We start from the raw sequence: 25,960 nt of genomic DNA on the forward strand, positions 1-25,960 counted from the left end.
TTAAACTTCATTATTTAAGGTGAAACAATAACTTTTTTAAATAATGCTTAATATAATATAAAATAGCGGTGAAATTCTTATAGAAATTATATCAAACAAAAAATTTCATTGAAAAAAATACAGCTGTACTGTAACAGATGTTTTCCCCAAAACAGAATGAAAAAATTGAATTTCTAAAATAAACGAGGTTTCGTTATTCACGGCTTTAAAAGTAAGCTCAACTTTATTTCGAGACAACACAAAAAAGATATAAAAGTTTTAAGCTTAAAATAAAATCAGAACTTGCTTTGTTGTTAAATATGTGAGTCAAATGGTAAATTTGATTAAAACGGTCATACCAATTTCATAGACTGTAAAAAAACCTATCGGAAATATCTAGGTCAACATTTTTGTTATCTCGTATGAAAGCAGATAAGTATTTTCGAAAAAATCCTCTCAGCACAAAATCAAACAATATCACCACCTTCCCTTTTGTATATATTTGTTGAAATTATTTTAAAAATCCGATAAAATAACTTGCGGGTGGACAACAATAAACATAAAACATAAATCAAATATATTTTAATTCGTATAATTTTGTTTAGAAAAATCGATTATTTCTAAAAATATTAGCTGATACAATAGAATCTTAAAAAAATTTCTATCAGAATGTTATATACATATCATGCAAATGTCCTATACATACTTTTTAATTCAAATATAAATTTATACGTTACAAAAAGTACGTGACAATTAAAAAAAATGTTTTAAATTATTGAATTTAAAAATGACTATTTATCATATTTTAAAAAATAAAAGCAATATTTATATAAAAAAATTATTGTTTGGAATTTGTTACATTATCTGGAGGGTACAATCATAACTCCCAATTTTGCTACTTTTTCGGAACAAGTTTGAACCCAGAGTAGAAATCTAAAGAAATAATTCTAAAAAGTTCTTCCGATTTTTCAAAAATAGAGAATTTTATATTCTTTTTGCAATATATTTTTATCGAATGGACATTTTTCCTCCAGGCTTGGCTTATTAGGAACTATAGTAACAACTTAAAAAATAGGTGTATAAAAATGTTTTGACAATTTCTTTAAAAATTTTTTGTTTATGATTGCTGTAAAATACCATTTCTGACGAAAACGGATGATACAATATTTTTCTTAAATAAGAAAATTTATCTTTTCTACAGAAAATTTTTCTTAAACAAAGAAATCTTATTTTCTGTAAATAAATACATTTTCTGAAAACAAACAAAATTTTCATGGACCGAGATAAAATTGTTATAATTGACCTTCCTCCAAAATCTTCTTTTGTTTCGAATTATCGCAACATGTTGCGTGGAGTAGGCGATGCATCCAACTGGAGGAGCAATTCGAAAGAGAAAGCAGTATTTCGTAAGTTTGAGTGGAGGCATTGCTAGCACACAGAATCAGTTAGTTAGTATCTGACCACAAAGAGATTGACACTCTGTAAAACGTGACAAAGTACATTTTCTTCTTTTCTCTATTTTAAAGGTCTTTGTGAAGGTTTCAAATTTTCATGGTTCTCCGAGCAGCGAGTGATTCAGCGTTTGTATGTTGATCTTCGGCTACCAGAAACCGGTATGTCTTTTAGTGCTCGCCTTTAGGCTATAAGATATCTTCTAATCCTTCATATATGTTTTCCACGATCAAGATCAAGATCAAGATCAAGATCAGCATCAAGATCTGTCATCCAAATAGTTCTCTCAGAGAAAATTCTAGTGAGAGATTTTATTGATCAGAATTCAATTTAACAATTTACTATCCAAAATGATTTAATGTATAATACATTTAAATTGAGAGAATTTAGTCAATTGTAACTGAGGAATATTATTGATCCAATTTACCAGTCACCTAATAGAAAGTATACGGAATAAAATACTTTCTTCCATTAAAATTAAATTTACTTGCAGAAATACTTTTTATTTGTAAATATTTAAATTGCGGTTAGTATTTGCTTAAAACTAGATTGAAGGTTTTATTATTATTTTTTGTTTTGTTACTAATAGGGTTTTCCCATTATTTAATAATTTTGGGTGAACTTGAACCAGATACGTATATTTAAGTATGAGGTTTCAAATAAAGTTTAATCTTTCGCACCAAAACTAATAAATCGAAGGCCAGTTTTTTTAACTCATTTTATTGTATTTCTTATGTCACTCATTGGGCGGTTTAACTCCTAGCCAAATATTAGTCGTTTTTCCAGTATTCAGAAATTTCGGGTAGGAGTTGAACCACCTACATATATTTTAAAACGATGTGACGACAAGTAAAGTTTCAATTTATCGCATCAAATCTGATTAATCGAAAGCCAGCCGTTCCAACTTGTTTCGCAAGTGTCCACTATAGTTGTTTTGAAAGGATTGATATTATGAGCGTTTCATATAGAGTTCATCGTACGTGTCCTGATTAATCTCAAGGATAGTTATTCAATCCTTCTAATAAATCAAAACTTTTTTGCCAATAAATAATATTTGTTTAGGAACTGGAAAGCCTCGAATGCAGATACCATCTTCAGACATAAAAGGTTCAGTCGAAATTTATCTGGACTTGGAAAAATGTTGTGGCTTTCTGAATTTTGGTTCCTGGCTCTGTGTCTTCAAATCGTTCTTAGTAGACCATCGGAAGAACCAATAAAATTTAATCTGTATGGGCCCGATGAATATGTCGAAAGGTTCGTAGCACCACAAAAAGAAATTGCGACTACCAAATTCCAGCGAGGAAAGGTAAATTTACGTTTATTCTTATAGTTACATTTATGTACATTCTTCAAAATAAAAATCGGAGAGCAGCTAATTTTCTATATTAATGCCCACAGAATTAAGTATAACGTGATCATATTTCTAGTATTGAAATTAGGTTCAATTACTTTGAAAACGGCCGAAAAAATGAAGGTCAAAAAATTTTGATTTAGCTTCAAAACAATATTTTCGATTTTATAGGAGATGTTAGGCTATATAGCGGACAAAATAAGATTTGGAAGAGGGCGTTTAGTCAATGCATTCATGTTAGCTACCAACATCGTTCGGGAGACAGGAGAGGTACATGCAACAAATGAGTAATTTTTTCAAAATTTCGTACATTAGAAAAAGAAGAAAATCTGAGTCGCAGAAGTCTTAATCAGAATTTCTCGTTCTTCATTCTTGTTAAATCTGGAAATATTTGAACTTTTGAAAAATTATATAACATTTCGCCAAAGATTTTATATACGACAAAAATAACTCTCCATTTAAATTACTTGGCATAATAAAATTTTATTATCGCATAAGTTTTCAATTTATTTTTAGAAAAATTCATTTCATTACAAGAAAAACAATATTATTAATTTTTAATAGTTTTTCTTAGATTATCAATTAGTATAATATATAACTGTGTTTTAAATTATAATTCTATTCATCGTAATGAATTTCATTTAAATAAATATTAAAGAAATTTTATAACAGATAGAAGACGAGAAGTTTTAATAATATTCGGCACTATTATATATTATAAAAAATTTCAAAATTTTTCTACAAATATCTACGACTCAGAGGAACAAAATTCTTTTCGGTTTTGTAGGATTGGTTATCACAAATAAAGGATGCAGCGAGAATTAAAAGGGGAAGATTAGTGAATTCGGTCATGTTGGCCAGAAACAATCTTTTCCACGAAGCTGAGGTAAATACTGTCAAAACATGAAACCGAATGAGCAAATTCGAGCTGTTATACTAATTTGGCGAACGACCTTTCTCTGCACAGAAAATTAATAAAAAATGTTATATATTCTCACAACCTATTGTCCTAACATGTATACATTTGTACAATAATCCATCATTCAATTACATTATTTAATCTAAAAATACTTTAAGCAGAATGTTCAATAATGGATCTTTAGAGATTTAATTATCATTTTTGATTTCGAAGTTATTTATACAAAAAAATGAAAGTCCTTAAAAAGAAAAGTCTGTGTTCCTTAAATTACACAAGAAAATGACAAAACGAAGTTTTTAGATAAGAGGGTTTATGAAAAAGAATTTATCGTCATATAAATAATAGTTACTTCTGAAAAGGTGAAATATCAGGAAACCCTATAAAATTTGAGTCTGACAACTGATCCTAATTCTTTTTTTATTTATAATTATAAAATGAAATATGTATATATTGCATGAATTATTGATCACAGTATTGTTTTACATAGTAGACGCTAGAAGAAAGTGTTAACTCTGATTATCATGTGTAACCATGAAGCAATGAGGTTGAGTTGTGAAATTGTTTGCACATCATGGGATTTCCGTTCTGGGATTCTCCCAATAATATCGACTGTATATAGTATTTCCAGAAATTATTTTAAGAAGAAACTAAATTTCTTATATAATAAAAGAAAAAAAGAAAATTTTGGAAATTGTATACTCAAAGAAACTAACTTACTAATGATATATATTAGAGTGGTTCAAACAAATTATTTGTTTATATTTTAATGTCTCATCTTTTGATTTTATGTCATGTGACTTAAAAATAGACTATTTTTTTGTTATTAAAAAAATTTTGTTATGGGTAGGGAATAATCCTTAAAGTAATCCAAAACCGTGTGGCAAAAAGGAAGGTTAAAAATGTCTAAATTCTATTAAATCAACATTTGAAACGTAGATGCAAAATTTTTCTACGGAACAGTACGCAAAATAGTGATCTTTAAAACATTTTTCATCTTTTCATGCTTGATAATTCATAAAAAATACAGTTTTTTAATCAAAGTTTTATTTTATATCTATATATTAAAAAAGAGTTCTGCAGAAAAAAAAATTTATTTTTTATGCATTATTATGGGTAAGAGGAGGAAAAATATTTATTTAAGACCATTCCTGAAGGAAGAGGTTTTATAGAATAGTACAAGAAAATAAAACTTTTTTCCACAGGAATCGAAAAATAAATTCTATACGTGGCAACAAAAATGATATATTTGAACGAATTGCGTACTTTTTTGTATATCTTTGTACTTTACCGTACTTTAGATTTGCTACAAGAATTAAAATAGGCACAACTACAATGAAAAATATTTAAAATATTGCAATAAAATAATTTTAAATGTTAGTTTTTCAATGCTCTGTGTTGCAACAAAAGTAACTGTGATTGAACTTTAAAGAAATAATAAAATAGGAAAAGATAATAATTTTTGCAAACTAAGTTTTTTCCTGAAAAAAAGATCTTCTCCTTCCCTCCGCTGGAAATCGAACCACAGGACTTCCGATTGCCGGTAGGGTGCCTCTCCATTTAGCTACTAGAGATATCGAAAGAAGAAACCTATCTCAAAAAGACACGCATTATTTTGCCGGGTGTTACGTTTCAATGCAAGTAAAATTTTGAAAGTAATCTGTATTATCATCAGAGATATGGTAACCAATGTTCAGTGTAGATATCTTTTCTTTCACCGTGGAAATAGAAATCAACACTTTCGAATTAAGTTAACTCTTAAAATAGTAGAAATTTTTTAAAGTCTTTTCAGACTAAAACGAGTCATAAATAAAAATTTTTTGTAATTAAATGCGGACTAAAAAAAGATATGCTTTTTCACTCCGTAGGGAAACGAACCACATCATTTCCGATTTTATTTCATAATTCCATCTAGTCTGAAAATATGTTAAGAATTTTCTATTATTTTAAGAGATAACTCTGATCGATAATGTTGATTTCTATTTTCACGGTGGGTAAAAAGATATCTGCACTGATCGATGTTTACCATCTCTCTGATGATAATAAAGATTCTTCGAAAAATTTGACATTATTAATACGTAACACTCGGCAAAATAATGCGTATATTTCTGAAAAAGGATTATTCGTTCGATCTATTTAGTAGCTTAAAGGAAAAGTAAAAAGTACCCGACCGGCACACAGTGCGGTAAATGTACATTTTTTGGTTTAAAATACGATTCCGGCTGAACCTGTGGACCGATTTGGATGTTTTTTTTTAATCTAATAAAATTTCAAAGAAAGTTGTCGAGCCTGATTTGTAATTCAGTTTTTCAATTTTTTTATAAATAAATAAATATGAAGAAAAAAAATGGCAATTTTTTCTATTTGACGTTCCCAGTGCTCGTCAATAATAGCGAAATTGTTGTAATCGCCGACTTTTAATAGATTTACATTATATAAAGATATTTAATCATGATACAATAAATCAAAAAAATTGTTATAAACAAACTATTTGTTGAAAATGTGTATTCTATTATTTTCAATAATCTAACGATTTTTAAGCTATATTGTAAGAAATTTAAATGAGAACAATATTTTGATGAAAAAAATGCTCTCAAGACTATTCTTGTTAAAATTATAAACAAATTTAATAAACAAATGCATTATTCAGGCATTGGTCATGAGAAAAATTCGTTTTTTCTATGTAAATTTTTCAAAATCAGAATGCTCGTGATAATTTCAGAAAAATTCATAATTTGTTGATAAATGTTCTGATTTTTTAAATAAATTTAATAAACAAATGCATTATTTGGGCATTTGTCGACGGAAAAGCTCGGTTTTTTAAATGTCAGTCCTTTAACTTGGGAACTTTAGGGTAATTTCAGTAACATTCATAATTAGTTAATTAATTTGATGTTTTCGTTAAAACAAATTTAATTTAAAAATTTATTATTCGGGCATTTGTCGATGAAAAACTCATTTTTTGTCAAAGTCAGCCCTTTTAATTTCATAAAAAAAGTTCTGTTTTTCATTCAGTACTTGCAGTTGGCCACCACAAGAGGGTGTGAATACAAGGAATAATTTGACAATCCATTCAGTAATTTTTATAAATAAGCCCTATAACACATGAAAAGTCGGGACATTCACGAGTCCGAAGAAAGTTTCTCTCCCAGAGTTAATAAGCTAATTCGCATATATTACGGTACGCGCCTTCACCAAGACATTATCTCATCTCTCTAAACCAAATGTTTATGATTATTCTTGTTATAAACAATTCATCTTTTAACAATCGTAAACTGATATCACTATCTGCGATGAAATAGGTCCTATAAATTATATGGATGGAATTGGATGGAATTAGATGGAAATAGATAGAGTCTCGGCTTTTCATATGTTATAGAATTTATTCATAACAACTATTAAATGTATTATTTAATCATTCCTTGTATTCAAACCCTTTTTTATTTTTCAACTATAAGTACTAAATGAAAGAAAGAACTTTTTTCTGAAATTAAAAGGGCTGATTTTGAAAAATACGAGTATTTCCGTCGACAAATGCCCAAATAATACCTTTGTTTATAAAAGTTGTTAAAAATCATGCAATTTATTAACTAATTATGAATGTAGTTGAAATGAATATAAAGTTCTCAATTAAAAAGACTTACATGGAAAAAACGAATTTTTCGTCAACAGATGCCCGAATAATGCAGTTGTTTCTTAAATTTGTTTTGAAAAATGTATTAACTACTAATGGCTGTTCCTAAAATGATCATGAAGTTCCCAATTACAAGGACTGGCATTGAAAAAAAAACGAATTTTTCCTTCCTTCCTTCATAAAATTCATCAAAAGATTATGAATTTTCTGAAATTATCATGAGGTTCCTCATTCAAAAAAATTGACATAGAAAAAAATGAATTTTCCTGACGACCAATTTCTGACTAATGCATTTTGTGTGTTTAATTTGTTTGTAATATCAACAACAATAGTGTTAAGACAATTTTTTTCAATAAAATATTTTTCCCATTTAAATTTCTTAAAATATAACTCAGAAAACGCTAAATTATTGGAAATGATAGAAAATACATTTTTAACAAATAATTTGATTATAAAATTTTTTTTCCTAATTGTATCATGATGGAATATCTTTATATAATGTAAATCTATGAAACGTCAGCGATAACATCAATTTTCTTATCATTGACGAGCACCGGAAACACCAAATATGAAAAATTGTCATTTTTTCGTCATATTTATTTCTTTATAAATTTTTTTTTAAACATCCTAATTGGTCCACAGGTTCAGCGGGAATCGTATTTTAAACCAAAAAGTGTACTTTTTCCACAGTGTGCGGCAATCGGAAATTCTGTGGTTTGATTCCCAGTGAAGGGAAGGAGAAGATCTTTTTGCAACAAAAATTTAATGAAACATTTTTTTAAATCATAACTCTATCTAGTCTGAAAAGACGTTCAGAATTTTCTTTAATCTGAAGAGTTAACGTACATCGATATTGTTGATATCTATTTTCATATTTTCACGATGGGTGAACAGTTACTTACACTGGTCGGTGGTTACCATTTCTTTGATGATAATACAGATTCCTATATTCCTTATACATAATTAAAAACTTTAGATTTGAGCTTATTCAAATATACATTTAAGCATTACGCTCGAAGTTTTTTTTATAAATATGTATATATTAAGAAAGATGAAAACATAATTATTTAGTTTTTTCAAAACGATTATTGTATCTTAATATCCTACTATTCCTTTAAAGTCTGAACATAAAAGTTTTTCGTAATGGCGATCATTTACACAAATAAATTCCAAATTATTTAATTGCAATATTTTAATAATTTTTCATTCTGGATCGAGAATTTAAAAAAAATGTTGATTAAAAACCTGTAAAATCTTTCAGATTCTTGCAGTTCTAAATTCTTGTAGCTGGTCGTAGTTTGATGTCGACAATTTTGCATAGCTGAAAATTCATCTTTGTTAATGATTTATTATAATATAAAAAGTTGTTGGCAAACGCGTAATTCTCTGTAACACCTTGTACGTTTTTTAAACAAAGTGAAACAAATTAATATAAGAAGTTACACAAGCTTTCATATGGTATAAAATTTTACTTTAGAGCTAGCTTTTTTTACTTTTCTACAAAAAAGTATAAGAAAAAGTGATCTATTTGTATTTAATTGTATTTTATTATTAAATTTTGTACATGTTTGTACAAGTCTTAACAGAAAACTGCAGTTGTAAAATGTTACACTTTATTGTCAAAATTGTTTCCACAAACGATTATTTTCTATGATTATATAGTACATTTTTGTATGTAATTACCGCAAAAGATATTTTTTTCATTTTCATAAAATTCAGAAAAAAACATTTAAAAATTACTTATTTTGAAACTTTTTATTTAAAAATATGTACTATAATTAATTATATAAAGTTATATAAATCCAAAGAAAAAATTAAATTCAAATAAAATAAATTTAATTTCGATTTGATTTTTAAATATTTTTCTATTTATTTATTTTTTTACAATTTACTTTTTTAATCCTATCTCACGGTCGCAAGCCGTGGGCACATGCGTGATTTGGTTGGTTAACCCTTTTTCACATTTTATTAAAATAAAAAATTTTGAAGGAAACAAAATTTAATTTCTGATTAATGATTGTGGTTATAAAGGATAAATCTATTTATTTTAGCAATATTAATTTGTATCTATTTCTGTAGTAAAAATTGTTACATAATTCACGCTAAAAAGTTTTATTTCAATTTTTTTACAGTCAGAAAAGACACTTAAAAATTACTTTTTGAAATACGGTTGATTTCATGTTAATATGAAGGATATTATTTTTCACACTTGTATTGTGAACATTGTTATATAATGTTTGTGCTTAAAATCTTCATTTGGAAATCATAACTTTGATTTATTTAATTTTCCACACTTTGGGATATTTTAAAGGTCATGCCACACCTTTTTCACTGAATAGAAAAAAGTGAGAAGGTGAGACTTTAAAGAAAAATAATTTTCTACATGTATTTAATTTAATTTGTTATATGTATGTCTCTTAAAAAACTATTCATTTGTCTGTAAATAAAAAATATTCAATGCTGCTGCAATTCATGCGTAAAAAATTATATTTCATTCTATCATCTAATACTTTTGTTTTCGACAGGATAATGTTAGTGAATCACAAAATATTTTTCAATCTGTGAAACCACCAAAACATCATCAAACTTTTCAAGCAAACACTCTGCAATCCTACATACAAAATCCATTTCCGGTTATAAACTCTGCCAGAGGAAGGGAAAGCGCAAAACTAGAATATGAAAGTGCTCAGAGTTTTCTTGAAAAACCAAAAGAAAATCCTCTCAGAGAATTTTTGGAAAAATTGTCACGACCGACTCCCATTGTTGATGGAATTAGAGAAGAACAAAAATATGGAAACAATGGAGATAAATTTATAGGAATTGGAAGAGCACTTGTGAATGGCTTTGAGGGTCTAAGCAATTTCGTAAATGTTGTAATTGATGTAAGAAAATTTATTTAGTAGCACGTATTTTCGAAATCTTTCATAATTAAATTAAATACTTAGGAAAAATCAAAAATAAGTATTTTTAAAAAATAATTATCTTTTTGCAGTTGCCAATGAAAGCAGCCAAACAGACATCACGAGGACTCACAGAAGCACTGAATCGTGTAGGAGCTCGAATAGTAGGACTTCAATAAATTATTAAAAATAGACTATTTTGTTTATATGTAATTGTTATAAACTGTAATAAGCGTTTAAAATGTACATACAGTGTCTATAGATCGGAATAAATATATCTCGTTAAATTACGATTTTCTTACTTTCTGCAGTGTGTGTTTACTTACAAGTAAGATATAATAATAATAGTAATATTATAAGACAATTATAAAGTAGGATAATTATCATCTAACGCGTTCATGTGATATAAATATATAATTAATTCTAAATATTTAACTTAAATCAAGTTTTTCTATTATATAATTAAAATAAAAAATAATAGATACTGAAAATGAGAATAAATATGGAAGATCCTTTGGAGAACACTGACGCTGTAATCTGTAATATTTCCAGCAAGCTTATGTGTAAGAAATCAAAATTATGCAAAAATTAAATTTTTTACACGTTTGATTCTTTCCAGAAGAAATCTTCAATTAGTAACTTTTATATGTAAAATTGATACATCTTGGTTATGATATTCACGTTCTAATGATTATTTTATAATATGATTATATTATGCTAAATGCAGTCCTGTATATAATTTTCGGATAATTATAACTCTTCTCTTATTCAAGATACACCTTAAGATTAGGCACATTTTATATTTTGTATATGTTAGCTTAAAATTAGAATAATAATTAAATAATAACTATAGTAGCTTTTTTCTTTGGATCATAATACCTTGCCTAAGAAATTACAATACCTTGCCTAGAAATTATAATACCTTGCCTAAGAATATTGTTTTTATCGTACTACTAATTGTAAGTTAAAATAATTGCGAGCGTCCAGACAGGAAAATCATTATAAGGATCACATTATAAAATATAAATAATCATATATAATTGATTACTTGGAGAGAATAAAAATAGCATGCAAAGAAAGAATACAAAGTGATGCAAACTGAATAATAATCCGATCATGTCATTGATGCAAACTTGATGAAATATTTGGTTTTATATAAATACACTTTAGCGATAGTTTATAATATTCTATGAATATTGAATACGGTTATTAAAAATATCTAGTAAATAATATCTATATTATATTTTTCACAAGATATTATTAATTGGGATTGATAAAAGGGTTCTTTAAAAATAAAATCGATTAAATGGAAAAGGCTCGTGTTTTTTTAAAATATCTATTATTCTTGGTTATTTAGACACGAACCTTCTTTTAAATGATTTATAATTACTTTTGCGAATAATACAAAGAAAGATAAGATACAATTTCTTTCATGCAATAAATGATATCTTAATAATAATATGAATAAATGTTTTTTTTAATTCTTTGTCAAGATTTAAACTTTTTTTCATTAAAATTTACCCTCAATAATAGAACTTTAGTGATTAAAGTGGGTACCTGAATTGATAAACTGCTGTTTCTTCTTTAGAGTTGAATTTAACAAAGCGAATTATAAAGTTGCGTGTATTTTCAATTTTTATAATTTTCCAATGGAATAACTTTGCGTACAAAGTCAACTTTAAATTTAGAATGGCAGTCCGCTTGTTTTCTTTCTCTTCTTGTTTGTGGTATCTCAAGAAAACCGCAGAGTACCGCCAACTAAGCAAGTAATAATTTCCTTGATATCAAGGAAATCTAGTTCATTTCATAAAATCTCGAAAAATTCTAGTATTTCTTGTCGCTTTATTTTCTCGTTTAACATTTTACAACGTTTTTTATTCCTTCTTTAAATATTTAACCGACTTTATTACTATTTCAAGAATTCTGAATTTCAACCTAGTCAAAAATTTGGTTTAAAGTCATATTAAGATTATTTCACCTTTAAACATAAATTTTTGCATCAAGAATGCGCTATTAGCCTTATTTATTTCAATCAATTAAACCAATTATTGATAAACTATATATGAATTTTTTTAAACCAGAAAATTTAGACTTTATTTCTTTCTCTAAACAATTGTTTTTCTTTGTAGGCCTTTTTTTTGTTGCATTTTGAAAGAGACTAATTTTTTGTTTATTTTTAGATTAGGTTGTCGTAGTGTCGTAACTTTTATATGTGTGTGAGGTTCTTTTTTGTTTAACAGTGCAAAAAAGAATCATACTCGTAAGGAGGCCAAAAAGTTGAAGAAATCCAAGAACTAGTCCAACTGTACCTACAACATGAAGCCTCGTGACGACCCACATTTGAATAGCAGAAGAGCAACCTTCTTTGTACCATAATTCCTTATTTCTTCCTTCAGGATCCAGTCGACCACAATATCTTTCTCGTTTGATGCAGCAGGAATCAGGAACTCGATCTTCTGTTGGCCAGGCACTAATCTGATACCAGTCAGTGTAGTCACGAACTCCACAACAATGAAACTGCAAATTCAATTCAATTTTAATTCCTTGATTAATTACTTCTTTTCTTTTATTATAAATTTCTATTTGTAGACGAAGTGCTTATAAAATGGTTCAGTTATCCGTGCTTTTACCTAAATCCCTATGCATAAAGAAACTATTAAAGCCAACATCCTGAGGTTTTGCATAAAATCCGTAGTCGACCACAAATAAGCGTAAAAAATCTGAGATCCCTGGTAAAAATGATCTGCCTACAGAAATTCTCAATGGTATGCCCGATTGCTTAGTCTGGTTAGGCTGATTTTCTTTGGTATTATTTTCTGGTTATAAGTGGTTAAGAATAACAAGATTGCTAAAAAAAAATTTCAAAATTTGCGCACTTTTTCTGACTTTCGACTGAACAATTTTGGAAAACATAAATTTTTTTCTGGTGTGAAATCAAACTTAAACATAGGAGATCAGTATTGTAACTAAAAATAAAAACAACGTTTTTCTCTAAAATTTAAAATAATTCGAGTGAAAAAAGTTATACAAAATTTTATAAGAGATTAATATATTATAAAAGATTTTAAAATATCTTAAGGGAGAATTTTTTTTTAATAAAAATGAAGTTTTAACCAAAAAATGATTTTTTAACCAAACAGATTAATTTTTTAACCAAGAAGATTAATTTTCTACAATATGAATATATTTTCAGCCATAATAATAATTAAATTAATAATCATAATTAAATTTTTAGCAAAAGTGATGAGTCTTTAACAACAACAAAATTATTTTTACCGTAAACTGCAATATTTGGTATTTGAAAAGTAAGCATTCTAATTTTCAATGAAAAAGAGAATAATTCAACAACAAATACGATTTTTAGACCAATAAGTTCAATTCTCAAACAAAACAGATTAATCTTTAAACAAGAAAAAGGTATTTCCAACCAGAGTTGAATTTTGATTTAGGAAAGATTTTTCAATCTACAAAAAAAATTCATCTAAAATGTTGACATTCCGAGCCAAAAAGACGAATTTTTTTACAAATCAGTTGAGTTTCCTATCCGAAAAAAAAGTTCACCGATAAAGGGAACTTACAACGAAACTCTTGAACTTCAAAGCCAACAAACGAATCTTCTAAAAAAAAGTTAAATTTTCAAGCGAAGAATATTATTTTTTTACAAAATAAGTTAAGTTTTCAACCACAAAAAGACGAGTTTTTACCCAAAAAATAACTTTTTCACTAAAAAAGAGAAACTATCATGAAAAAATGCAGCTGTTACAATTTAAAATTAAAAAAAAATAAATTTCCAACCAAAAAAAAGATAATTTTTAGTAAAAAAAATATGAATTGTTCACTAAGAAGATTAATATGTTACCACAAAAGGTGAATTTTCTACGAGTACAAAAAAAATTTGTTCTAATAAAATACGTAATTAAATTTTCAACGAATAAAAAAAGGTTTTTCAAATTAGTGATAAATCATCAATAACAAAAAAAGAACTTTTAACAAAATAGCTCCACTTTCAACTAAGTAATTGAATTTTTAACAACAAAATATGAATTCTAATCAAAACGTTTAATAGTTGAAATAGTTGATTAAACAGACAAATTTTCAAACAGATAGTTTAATCCTCAATGAGAACAGATTAATTTTTAACCAAAGGTTTGAATATTTAGGCAAAAAATGAAATTTTGACGATACCAGGAGAATTTTTATGCCAAAATGACGACTTTTGCACAAAAAAGATTAATTTTCAACCCAAAAATACGAATTTTCAACAAAAGAATAAAATTCTCAGCCAAATAATATATTTTCAACCAAAATTTGAATTCTGAAGTAAAAAAATGATAAAATTATGTGTTTGTGAGACTTTTTAATTTTAGCATATTTTTTTCAAATCTAACTTTATCAAGGTTTCACGTTTGATTCAGCAACAAAATCAATAAGTATGTTTATACCGTAAGCTTATAAAATCTTAGTAAGATTTTCTGGGTGAAAGGGGCGGGGCTGAAAATTGCGAAAAATCTTTTTGCGTAATTTGTGCATGACTCCTAAACTTCAACTTTAGTTTATTAAAAAATCCTTGAATTTTTCAGATTTTGTTTTCTAGACGACTATGCTGGAAGTTTATATTTCAGATCGAATTTCATTGAAGAGGTGACTCAAATTGAAGATGTTTTGACGCAGATGTGCAATAAAAAATCAAATTTGCCTTTTAATATTCATTGTTTTCAGAAAACAGTTTTTAAAAATAAGAACAATGGGAAAATTAGGCTTTTTAGAGCACTAAGCTGGAAGTTTTTCTTTTAGTCCGATTTTACTTGGTGGTGATTCAAATTGAAGCTCTTGACATTAATTATTACAAAAAAAAAATCTATGTTGTAGTTTTGATTTTTGTTGTTGTCAGTAGTTAAAAGTATGAAAAATGATAAATTGTTATTTTCTATATCACTATAATAAAAGCTTTTTTGCACTCTGATTTCTTTGATGATTATTTAAATTAAAGCTCTTTGCATTTATAATTGTGGAAAATTTTTTTTCTATATTATAGTGGTATATTGTGTTGTCAGAAGTCAAAAAGTAGAAAAATGAGACATTTTTTATCGCTATACTGAAAACTTTTCTTTTAGTTCCTGTTTTTCTTCTGGATGATTCAAAATAAAGCTTTTGACCTGTAAGATTATCAAAATAAAATTTACTGTTTTATAGTATTTTTTGTTATCAATGGTTCAATACAAGAAAAAATTATTATTATCATACAGAAGATATAGATTCGCCTATGAAATCCTTTTTAAGCGACGCTTGTCGTCTGCTTCACGAATTAATTTTTAATAAATAATTTATTTGCATAACTTAGCATATGCAATGTTACTATTTGTTTCGAAGTCAATTTTTCTCAATTCACTAAAAATTTGATTATAAAAACAAACAATATTTTAGAAAATTTACCTCAGTATGAATGTGGTCCCAAACAGCAGGTAGAGTTCCAGGCTCTCTAGTAATATTATAATGATTTTCGATTCCAAATAACAATTCTTCCCTCAAAGAACTTGCCACGTGTTCTTTGAAAATGAAGGCCAGTGTTCCCAGCATAAATTCTGCTAGAAAGACCAGAATCACCAAACTGAAATACTGTGAAAAACTTTTTTTATTATCAATATAAAAAATTGATAAAGTAGGATAGAAATTGGAAGAATAAGTACAAGTTGATGAAAGTTAAATGGAACAGAAAAATATGTCTTAAGATTAAAAAATAGTAGAAAAGAATAATCTATTATTAAAATATTAATATTGTTAACAATTGTAAATGAAAGCATATCCTAAAACAAAATATTGTTAATCTTATACACTATTTTTATATTTCCTTTTTCTTATATTGATCACAATCTTGGTGAATTTCTCTTAAGGTATATCTAATTGCTCATAACAAATTGGTTATTGTTTCATTATTTAGTATCTAGTCTCTAATATCTAGAAAGTTTTGATTGATTAATAATAATCATGGTTTTCGAAACTGCAACTTTTAGATGAAATTTATAGATGCACTAACTTCATGATATGTTTCGTTACAGCTAATTAAAGACCCAAGTGGTTACAAAGTTAAAACAGCATGAAAAAGAATGAGTACTGACCGTAATTAGCATGCATCTTGATTGGAACCAGGCGCCACAGCAACCGAAGAAAGCAACAATAAAGGTGATGCAGCCTGAACCAAGAAGTACAGAATCAGCTGATGCAAAACTGTATTGTGGTACCAGGGTCGTGTATCCAGAATAAGCCAATCGGAGCCACAGGCCGGCACCCAAAATTCCACAAGCACACAACTGTAAATAAAAATTAAATTAATAAAAACTACAATTCATTCTCTTAAGCTGTGACTCTTGGAACTAATATTTTTCCTAATGAATAATAATGATCAAATTAATTTATGCGTATTTTTGTATCTTAATTTCTGTTAGCATCTAGATCAAACATTTATTAGTACAGTTTAGTTTGACATTTTATGATATTCTGTTTTCACTTCGAGTTGTTGCGATTTGTCCTAATTTAGAAATATAGATTAGATTAGTAAAAAGCAGTAAGAATTTCCAAAACATAAATCAATGCTGTCATTTTTGCTATTAGCAATTCGTCACATGAGGGATAAGATAATTTCGACTGACTGTCGATCTGAGACAACGAGGTTCCAAACTTTAACGATATTATACCCTAATTAAATGTCATGAGATCTCAATTTTAATTTAGAATATGTCAATAATATTTAAGAAAAAACGCGATCAAATATATTTTGATACAATTCATGAGTTCATTTAGCAGAAATAAATTTTTTTTAGATATGGCGCAATATGGACATCGTCAGATTCACTTTTTTTAGAACTAGAACGTGCCATGTTCAATAAACTCTATATTTATATTATTCACGTAAAATCCTACTTGAAACAAAGTTTTTATTTAATTTTATGTTTTTTTTTCAGATTTATGTGTTCAGAATATAATATTTTATGATTTTTAATTTAGGTACTGTTTTTCGCTGTCATTCTCTAGTTTAAAAAACCTTTCTATGAACATAGCATAATATAATCCTAAAACTCAATTGACATGGATATTTTCAACTAATTAATTGAATGATTTATCAACTGAATATCAAAACAAAATATATATTTTAAGATGTTTTGCTACAACCTAAATATAAAAATACCATTAACTCAAAAATGTCAAAAGAAGACTTGGCGTACTTGTACTTTTATTAGGCTTATAAAATTCACAAGTTCATTTATAAAAGAGAATAAATTTTAATTTTAATTTTAAATCTATAAATGAAACAATTTTAAATACAAAATCTTTAAAACTAAAGATTTTTCAATTGTATATCTGCAAAGTTGGACTATGAGAGAAAATGTTTAAAATACATACCTTTAAGATATAAAGGTCATTTTCATTCAAAAAATTTGGCTATAAACAAATTTTTGTTATTTAAAAAAATCTTTAGGAACAAACAAAAATGATTTTACTGAATAAACTGAATATTTTTCAATAGCATACTTTCAAAATTCAAGAATTTTCAATTTTAACTTTATGAAAATTATAAAACTTTCATTTCGAAATGTTTGAAATTAAAGAATTTTTAAATTCGAAAATTCACAATTGAAAATTACTTATGTTCTTAATTTTACAAAAAATTCTTTAATTTTGATGATTTGCATTTGAAATTTCATCATTTTGGGAGATTTAGAATTGAAAAATCCTACCTTTTGATTTTCAAAATCATAAAGATCATCGAAATGTAGACATTTTTATTTATACATCTATAAAATTGTTGATTTTTAAACTGCAAATGGTTGAAATTCAAGAGTTTTTAATAGTAAAACTTACAAAATTATGACGAAACTTGAAAATGAAAAATTATGTAAATTTTAAGTTTTACAATTAATAAATTCTGCAATTTAGATGCTTTACATTTAAAGTTCCTTTAACTTGGATGATTAAAAAAAGAAAAATTGACTTTTGATTTCAAAAACAAATCAAATTTAAGCCTTTTTATTTATGCGTCTTTAAAATTGAAGTTTTTAGTGGTAACTCGTCAAAATCGAAGAGTTTTTAATTTTGATAATTTACCATGTAAAACTTTGCAAAGTTATAAATTTAAAATTAAAACTTCGGTAATTTTGGAGCTTTATATTTAAAAATTTTTCAATTTCGAAAAACTTGATTTCCAAAATAATAAAAGTTTATAAAATTTGTTTACATATTTGAAATTAGAAAAATCAAATCTTCAATAATAAATATTTAAAACAAAGAAATTTTTTAAAGTAAATTGTTAAATATGTCGAAATGCTTGATATTCAATTAAAATTTACGAATTTTTATTTATATATCTTTAAAATTCCAGAGATTTCAATTATAACTCTTTAAATTTAGAGTATTTTTAATTTTTTGAATTTCTAAATAAATATTCCGTAACTGTTATGCTTTATACTCGAATTTTTTTAATTTGCTATAATTATAATTGAAAGTTTCATTTTCAAACTTCAAAATCATGAAAACATATAGGCTGTTGTTTAAATATTTTTTGAGTTAAAAATTTTGTAATTTTGACAATTTACAAGAAAAAATAATGGAAGTTTTAAGTTTCACAATTAAAATTGCTGTACTTTTGACGCTTTATATGGGAAATTTCTTTAATTTGAAAGATTAATGATTAAAAACTTTACTCTTGACCTTCAAAATCATTAAAAATTAAGAATTTATATTTATAGATCTTTAAAATTCAAGAGAATACGATTGAAATTAAAAAATTGAAGTTTCCTCATAAAAAACATCATTTTAAATTATACACATTATGAATGGCAAAATTTTCAATTCCAAATCTTCAAGTTAGACCTATTTTAAAAAGACTAACGAAATTTTAAAATCCCAAATTAACTGATTAATTTTTGTCATTACCTCCAGTTTCTGTTGGGATAAAATCTAATATTTAAATAAAATTTAAAGATTACTAAAAGCTAATTAAAACTAAAATTTAATTGAAAAATAATGAAAGCTGATGTAGATATTCAGATCACATCCGTTTCTAAGTGAAAAATAAAAAAGGAAGCAAAACGTTTTGTCACGCACCTATCTCAACCTACAAATTAAAAATTTAAGAGGTTTTCATTAGAGTGGATAATGATAACTACATTTTCGTGATATTTATATTTAAATTTCCCCCATATTTTATATTTTTATATTTTATATTCATATTTATATTTTTATACATCCACTGCTGATTTGAAAATTCTTTTATTTGCGAAAATCTCATTGACTAAAATGATCAACTTTTTGACAATTCATGACTTTTAATTATATATAATAGTACTTCAGATTGAACCATATAGTGTAAATTGAGAATTAGGAATATAAAAACAAGAAATGCGAAGCTAAGCGTCCCTAGCGCGCTATTTTTCTAGTAAATAAATAATAAAGAAAAACGAAAAATGTCAATCCACTATTTTGGCTTAAAATTATAATTTTTCAACGCTATTCCTATTTTTAATTTTTAATATAATTTATTGTATCTATTTTTCTATATTATTTACTACCGTTAATTCCAGTTTGTCTAACTGTAATGGTGGTTTTCCAGTAAAAGAATAACCCGTCACGAGCTCTAGAAGCAATTTCCAGGAAATACAATTTGCTATTGTTTCAAACAATATTTAACACCTTTCCGTTAAAAACGGTTTTTCCGTTCCTGACACCTGTCTCTGTTAATGATGTGCAAGTGCATTTTTGCCAAATTGCACAGGAAAAGTTTCACTGTCTGGCCGTTTTTACCCTAGATTAGGTAGACAAAGGCTGGATTGAAAGTTGCATTTTCTGTCGGAGAAAATAAAGTAATAAAAAAAGAAAAGTTAGAAGAGAAGCGTGCGCAATAAAAAATTAAAATTTTTTTTTGCTGAAAAAATACTACCATTAATTTTTTTAATTCTTTAGGGCTTTCACTGAGCCCTTTTGGGCCTAAAAATTAATTTTCTAAGCTTTCAATTGTGAACAAATTTAAGGCTAAAAATGGTATCATTCCGCGAAAGTACTTGTTATGAAATAAATATCAGGAAATATTTCTTATTGAATTACAAAATATACGAAATATACACATTTTAACTATTCAAATACTTCATTGTTCTTTTGAATTCCATTTGATTCCGTTAAATCCCTTCGAGTGTAACCTGAATTTCTTATCTGCCTCTAACTTTGAATTATTGCGTTTACTCCATAATTAGCCAAATCAATTAATTTTGTTACTATTTCTCAATTTCACGAAAGTCTTCTGAATGCTCATAAATTCCTTTAAATTCACTCTCATTTTACTGAAATTAATGAAAATTTTTTTAATTTTTTGGTATACATTTCAATTAATTTGGTATTCATCCTGAATTCTTGTAAGTTCTTTTGAATTTTCAGGAATTTACTCAAATTCTTCTCAAATCACTCAATTTTCGTTGTGTTTTTTGTAATTCGCCTAGAAGTCGTTCAAACTTAACTTTAATGGACGGAGTTTTCATCTAATTCTTTTGAATCCCCTTGCAGTTTTCTGAATTTACTTCAATTTCCTTGAATAGATTTTTTTATTCTTTTTTAATTACTTAAATTTCTTTAAAATAACCTTAAATTTTAATGAATTTCATTTAATTCTCTGATTTTTCCTTATACTTCTCTCAAGTTACTTGCATTTGGTGGTAGATTCCGTTCATTTCCATTTTACTTAATTAAATGGAAATTCTTTGATTTAATAAATTTTGTTCAATTCACCTTAATTTTTACTAATTTCACACAAGTCTCCTGAATATTTTTAAAATCATCTAAATCTACTAACCTTTTAAGGCCTTTCAGTTTTTAAAACATTATTTAAATCATTTGAATTAATTTGGGATTCATCTTGAATTCTTTACACTACTCTTCAATTCTCAGAAACTTACTTTAATTCTTTTAAACTCACTCAATTCTACTATATTCAATGGATTTCTTAATTATTTTGTTGTTGTTGTAATTTACCCAGAAGTTTTTAAACTCTAATTAAATTCATAGCAATTTAATTCAATTCCACTAAAATCACTTGAATTTCTCAAATTCACTTTAAGATTGATAAATTTAATGAATTGTGTTAATATATTTAAATTCTTTTCAATTTCATTGAATATTTTTAAGTCCCCATGCATTTTTATGCACTTTTTTTTGAGTTCTTGTCATTTCGCTTACATTCCTATAAATGCACTCAATTTTGATTTAATTGAGTTCATTAGTTCTTTAGAAATTCTTTTAGAATTTTTTCAACGCTTTTAAATGATGTGGAATGCTTCCAGAATTCTTTTACGCCCACTTTTAATTCATAATTATTATGATAATATTATGATAATTATTATGATTATTAATTATTATGAACTTTTATAAACTTTATTTCATTTTTCTCATTTTCCTTGTGTTTTTCCTCGAATCGTTCTAAGCTCTCTTCTATTTTATTGAAATCAATGGATTAAAATTTTTTTCAAATCATTTATATTCTCTTGAATTTTATTTTAATTGTTTTGAAATACCTGTAAATTCTTACCAAATGAGCCTGACTTTTGGAATTCTTATAAGTTACATCGACTTTTGTTTTGAATTCTTTTGAACTTTGAAAAAAAATTAGTCATATCATTAAACTACATCAGTCACTTTCAATCACTTTTAGTCATTGATTCTCACAAAATACAATTTAACCAAAGGTATCATTAAACTATAAAAAATATGCATTTCGAAATTCAAGATATTATTCTTTCATTCGGTGTCAATATTTTAAACTTATTCATTGCACATAATATTTTATATATTTTATAAAAAATGTAAGTCTGATAATAGCTTTAAACAATTTTATCATTGTTCAATGATATTCGGAGATTATATCTTACTAAATAAAATATACTTCCCGCAGAGGTAAATAAATTTCTTATTTCCAAATCTGCATCTTTTTAAAATCGAAAACTAAGAACATTCATTTTTATACCTAAAATGGTGTAGCGGAACCTGTAAAAAATTGTCTAAGAATCAAATAATGATGCCTAAATTTTTTAGCAGAAGAAAGAACTTTAGAAGGTATCATTTGAAAAATTTGAAAATTCAAATTTTTATAGAATAAATATTTCCATCGCTGAAATAAATCGCTTTATGATAATCATTAGAGTTCTGTAATGGGTTCTATAATGTAATAATTACCGTATAAAAATAATATATATAAAGTCAACAGACAAGAATATATAATGAGAAATTCTAAAAAAAACACTAAATAGAAACTGCTAAAAAATAGAAAGTCTGATTAATTTTCAACACACATGTAATCTACTTAAACTAAATCCACCCATTCAATTCTTCCACGTGGAACGATAAAGCATAAAGGTGATTTTAATAGGCTCAATTTGTCATGCTGTTTTTTTCACTCAACACTTAAGATGGATTTTACACTTTCGAGTCGCGAGAGTGAAAAAGTGAGGCGCTGTGCATATATATACATATTTAAGGATCTGTAATATGCATAATTACACATGCACATATATGCACACAATAATTTTCAAATATGTACACGAAGATTGAAAGTGGGACGCAATTTCCCGGCTTATTTCGATAAGAAACCCATGAAGGTTAAGACGGTTCCACAATTGTTTTGTCAAAAATGGTATTTTATTAGAATATGAAATTGGTGCGCTGAACCTGAACTCTGTTCCAATTCCATGAACAGAAACTATCTCGATTAGCTACAGTCGGTTGTATTTTCTAAGATTTCTCAAATTTCTTTTATTTATGGGTAAAAACTAATTTTTATAGCAAGTTTTTTTTAGTTTGCAGGATTTAAAATTCAAAATTTAAATTTTGATTTAGAGATTATTCGAAATTTAAGAGACCGAATTCGTTTTAAATCAGGCAGGACCCTACACTTAAAATCGCAGAATTTTTCGAGGGCAAAATATGTTTTGTTTTTTAGAGGCAATTAAGCGATACTTTTTTTCTGATTTGAAAACAGAGATTTTTCTAAAAAATTATGCGTATTTGAATTTTTTGTTTTGTTTCTCAAAAACCCCCAAATTTTTTTCTTCATACCTCTATGACTTTCGGCCTGATTGAGATATTTATTATTTTCTGATTGATTCTAATAATTTTTTTAACGTGTTATTTCTTAATGAAGATATATTGTAATTGCAATGCTTGCTAAATAACTTTTGCAGTTAGGAGAATTTTTTTTGTTGCAAACGAATTTTCGACTTTTTCTTCCAAACAATGATTGATACGAAAAGATTTTAAGATAAAAGTTTGCACTTCTAAGAAAGTTCTAAGAAACATGTCTCCTGTTCTTTCGTGAAATTTTTCATAGTTCGAAAGAATTCAAAAACTACATTTTTAGGTGGGAAAAAATCTCTCGGCCTCAAAACTGGTTTAGAGCGCATGATGCTGCTGAGATGCCTTTTTTTTATGGGTAAATTTTTTTTTTTTTAGAAAAATAAAAAAGGTGAGGTTTTCCCAAAATTTTGCTTTTTCATGTTTTCAAAATTGTAAGAAAATAATAACAAAAGATGCTCCTAAAAACCCTACCTATTATTTTTCTAAATTTCATTTTAAGTCTTACACTAATAAAAGAAAGACATCTCAGCAACATCATTCGGGCTAAACCATTTTTTAAGCCGGGAGAATTTTTTTTTTTAATGCATTTTCTAAAACTATGGAAAGCATAGCAAACGTACAAGAGACGTTTTTCATAGAACTTTTTTAGACATGCTAACTTTTATCTCATCATTTTTTCGAAACCATCATTGCTTCGAAAAAAAATGAGAACATTCGTTTGTAAGAAAAAAGACTTCTCCTGGCTACAGCAGTTATTTAGCAAGCATTAAAGTTACGAGATGTCTTCATTATTAAAGTACAAGTTCAAAAACAAACAAACAAACAAATTGACAAAAAATCTAAAGTCGGTTTTTTGAGAAAAAGCCTAATTTCCGCTGAAAAACAACATATTGTTCCCTCGAGATGTTCTGCGATTTCAAGTAAAGAGACCTGCCTGATTTAAAATGGATTCGGTCATGATTTTTTAATACGTCTTTATAATTAAACAGATTTTAATTGGGAATCTTAATTTCGATCATACAACCATAAATTGGCCACATTACCTACAATTAGTTGTGTTTTCGAAGATTTCCTTTATTTCTGGATCACAATAAATTTTTTAAATCTTATTATTGTTGGTATTGTATTATGTATTCTTAATAGAAATTTTTCTAACTTTCGATCTTTACAATGATAAAAGTGATCCCAATTTGAGAATATTCATTTATACATCTGTAAAATTGAAGATTTTTAGACTTAAAGCTGTTAAAATTGAAGAATTTTAAATGACAAAAGTTCAAAATTTTGGTTTTGAACATTTACATTCAAAAATGATGCACGCTTTAAGTTTAAGAATATTTAAAATTCCATAATTTTGATATCTTAGAATTTCATCGATTCAAAATTCAAAACTTGAAATTGGTTTCCAAAATCATGAAAATTTAGAATTTTTTTATACATAATCAAAATTAAAGAGTTTTTAATGTTAAATCTCGAATTCTGCAAGAAAATTATAACTTTCTGTTCCAATGCCATGAACATAAACTGGAAACATTAGCTACAACTGGTTGATTTCTAAGATTTCAAAGATTTCTTTTATTTCTGGATCAAAATTAATTTTCAAGCTTGCTGTTGTTAATATTGTAATATATATATATATATACTGAAAATAAATTTCGCCTCTTTTAATTGCTTCTTAAAAAATATAATACATTCCTAAGTCAAATCTTCAAAATTGAAATCATAACAAAATAATTAAATATTGGATCATCTTTTCTTATACACATTAAATAGTGCAGAGCTTTTAAATGCAAATGTTCAAAATTGATTGATTTTTATTTGAAAATCGTTAAAATTAAAGAATTGCCAATCGCATATCTTCAAAGTTGGACTATTAAAAAAATGTTCAAAATAAAATACCTTTAAAATATGAATCTTTAAGATTAAATACTTTTGTAATTCCATATTTTCGAAATTCAAGAATTTGCAATTGTGAACTTTCAGTCTTGAAGAACTTTGAATTGTTAATATCTAAAATCGAAGAATTGTTGATTTCGAAAATTTACAATTAAAAATTACATATGTTGTAAGTTTTACAATTAAAAACTCTGTAAGTTTGATAATCAAAATTGAAGAATGTTTAATGCAGTTCTTCAAAATTGTGAGTCTGAAAATTTAAAATTATGCAATTTACAAGTTTGACTATTAGAAAACTTTCAATATTTGAGTTGTACAATTCGATATTTTTCAAGTTTAATGTTTTCCAATTGATCCTTTACATTCAAAATTTCATCAACTACCAATATTTAGAATTCAAAACTTGAAATTTTATTTTCAAAATCATCCAAATTTAGGAATAGTTTCTATAACATCTTTAAAATTAAAGAGTTTTCAATTTTTAATCTCGATTTCGGTAACAAAACCATAATAGTAAGACAGTTTCGCGATTAGGTCGTCGAAAATGGTATTTTATTAGAATATGAAATTGGTGCTGCGAACTTAAACTTTCTGTCCCAATTCCATGAAGAGAAATTGGCCGCATCAACTTCAGTTGTTGCATTTTCTCAGATTTTTCTAATTTCTAGATGAAAAATTCTTTTTTAAATTTGATTTTTTCAGAATTGTCATATATATTCTCAAAA

The 25,960-nt window shown here is 26.4% G+C and overlaps 2 protein-coding genes across 9 annotated transcripts in view; one reads left to right on the plus strand and one right to left on the minus strand.

Moving 5' to 3' along the window:
- Positions 1–1,424: 1,424 nt before the first annotated feature.
- Positions 1,425–10,445, plus strand: LOC117168922. Of its 2 annotated transcripts, XM_033354881.1 has the most exons (6): positions 1,425–1,592; positions 2,494–2,737; positions 2,954–3,052; positions 3,570–3,668; positions 9,858–10,214; positions 10,325–10,445. In XM_033354881.1, exons 2-6 carry the CDS (start codon positions 2,570–2,572, stop codon positions 10,409–10,411), a joined length of 810 nt encoding a protein of 269 aa, XP_033210772.1. In that variant the 5' UTR covers positions 1,425–1,592; positions 2,494–2,569; the 3' UTR covers positions 10,412–10,445. The 2 variants fall into 2 exon arrangements, with proteins under 2 accessions (XP_033210772.1, XP_033210773.1); XM_033354882.1 differs by lacking the exon at positions 3,570–3,668.
- The window catches only part of LOC117168923 (tetraspanin-9), a 49,849-nt gene continuing 34,311 nt past the window's right edge, over positions 10,423–25,960 (minus strand). For all 7 annotated transcript variants that reach the window (XM_033354889.1, XM_033354883.1, XM_033354885.1 and 4 more), the window contains 3 exons: positions 16,349–16,540; positions 15,666–15,848; positions 10,423–12,749 (listed from right to left, as the gene is read on the minus strand). In XM_033354889.1, the coding sequence (XP_033210780.1) occupies positions 12,414–12,749; positions 15,666–15,848; positions 16,349–16,540 (711 nt within the window). In that variant the 3' untranslated portion in view covers positions 10,423–12,413. The remainder of the gene's footprint in view (positions 12,750–15,665; positions 15,849–16,348; positions 16,541–25,960) is intronic.

Source organism: Belonocnema kinseyi, chromosome 3 (assembly GCF_010883055.1).
Source record: "Belonocnema kinseyi isolate 2016_QV_RU_SX_M_011 chromosome 3, B_treatae_v1, whole genome shotgun sequence".
Classification (NCBI taxonomy): Eukaryota; Metazoa; Arthropoda; class Insecta; order Hymenoptera; family Cynipidae; genus Belonocnema; species Belonocnema kinseyi.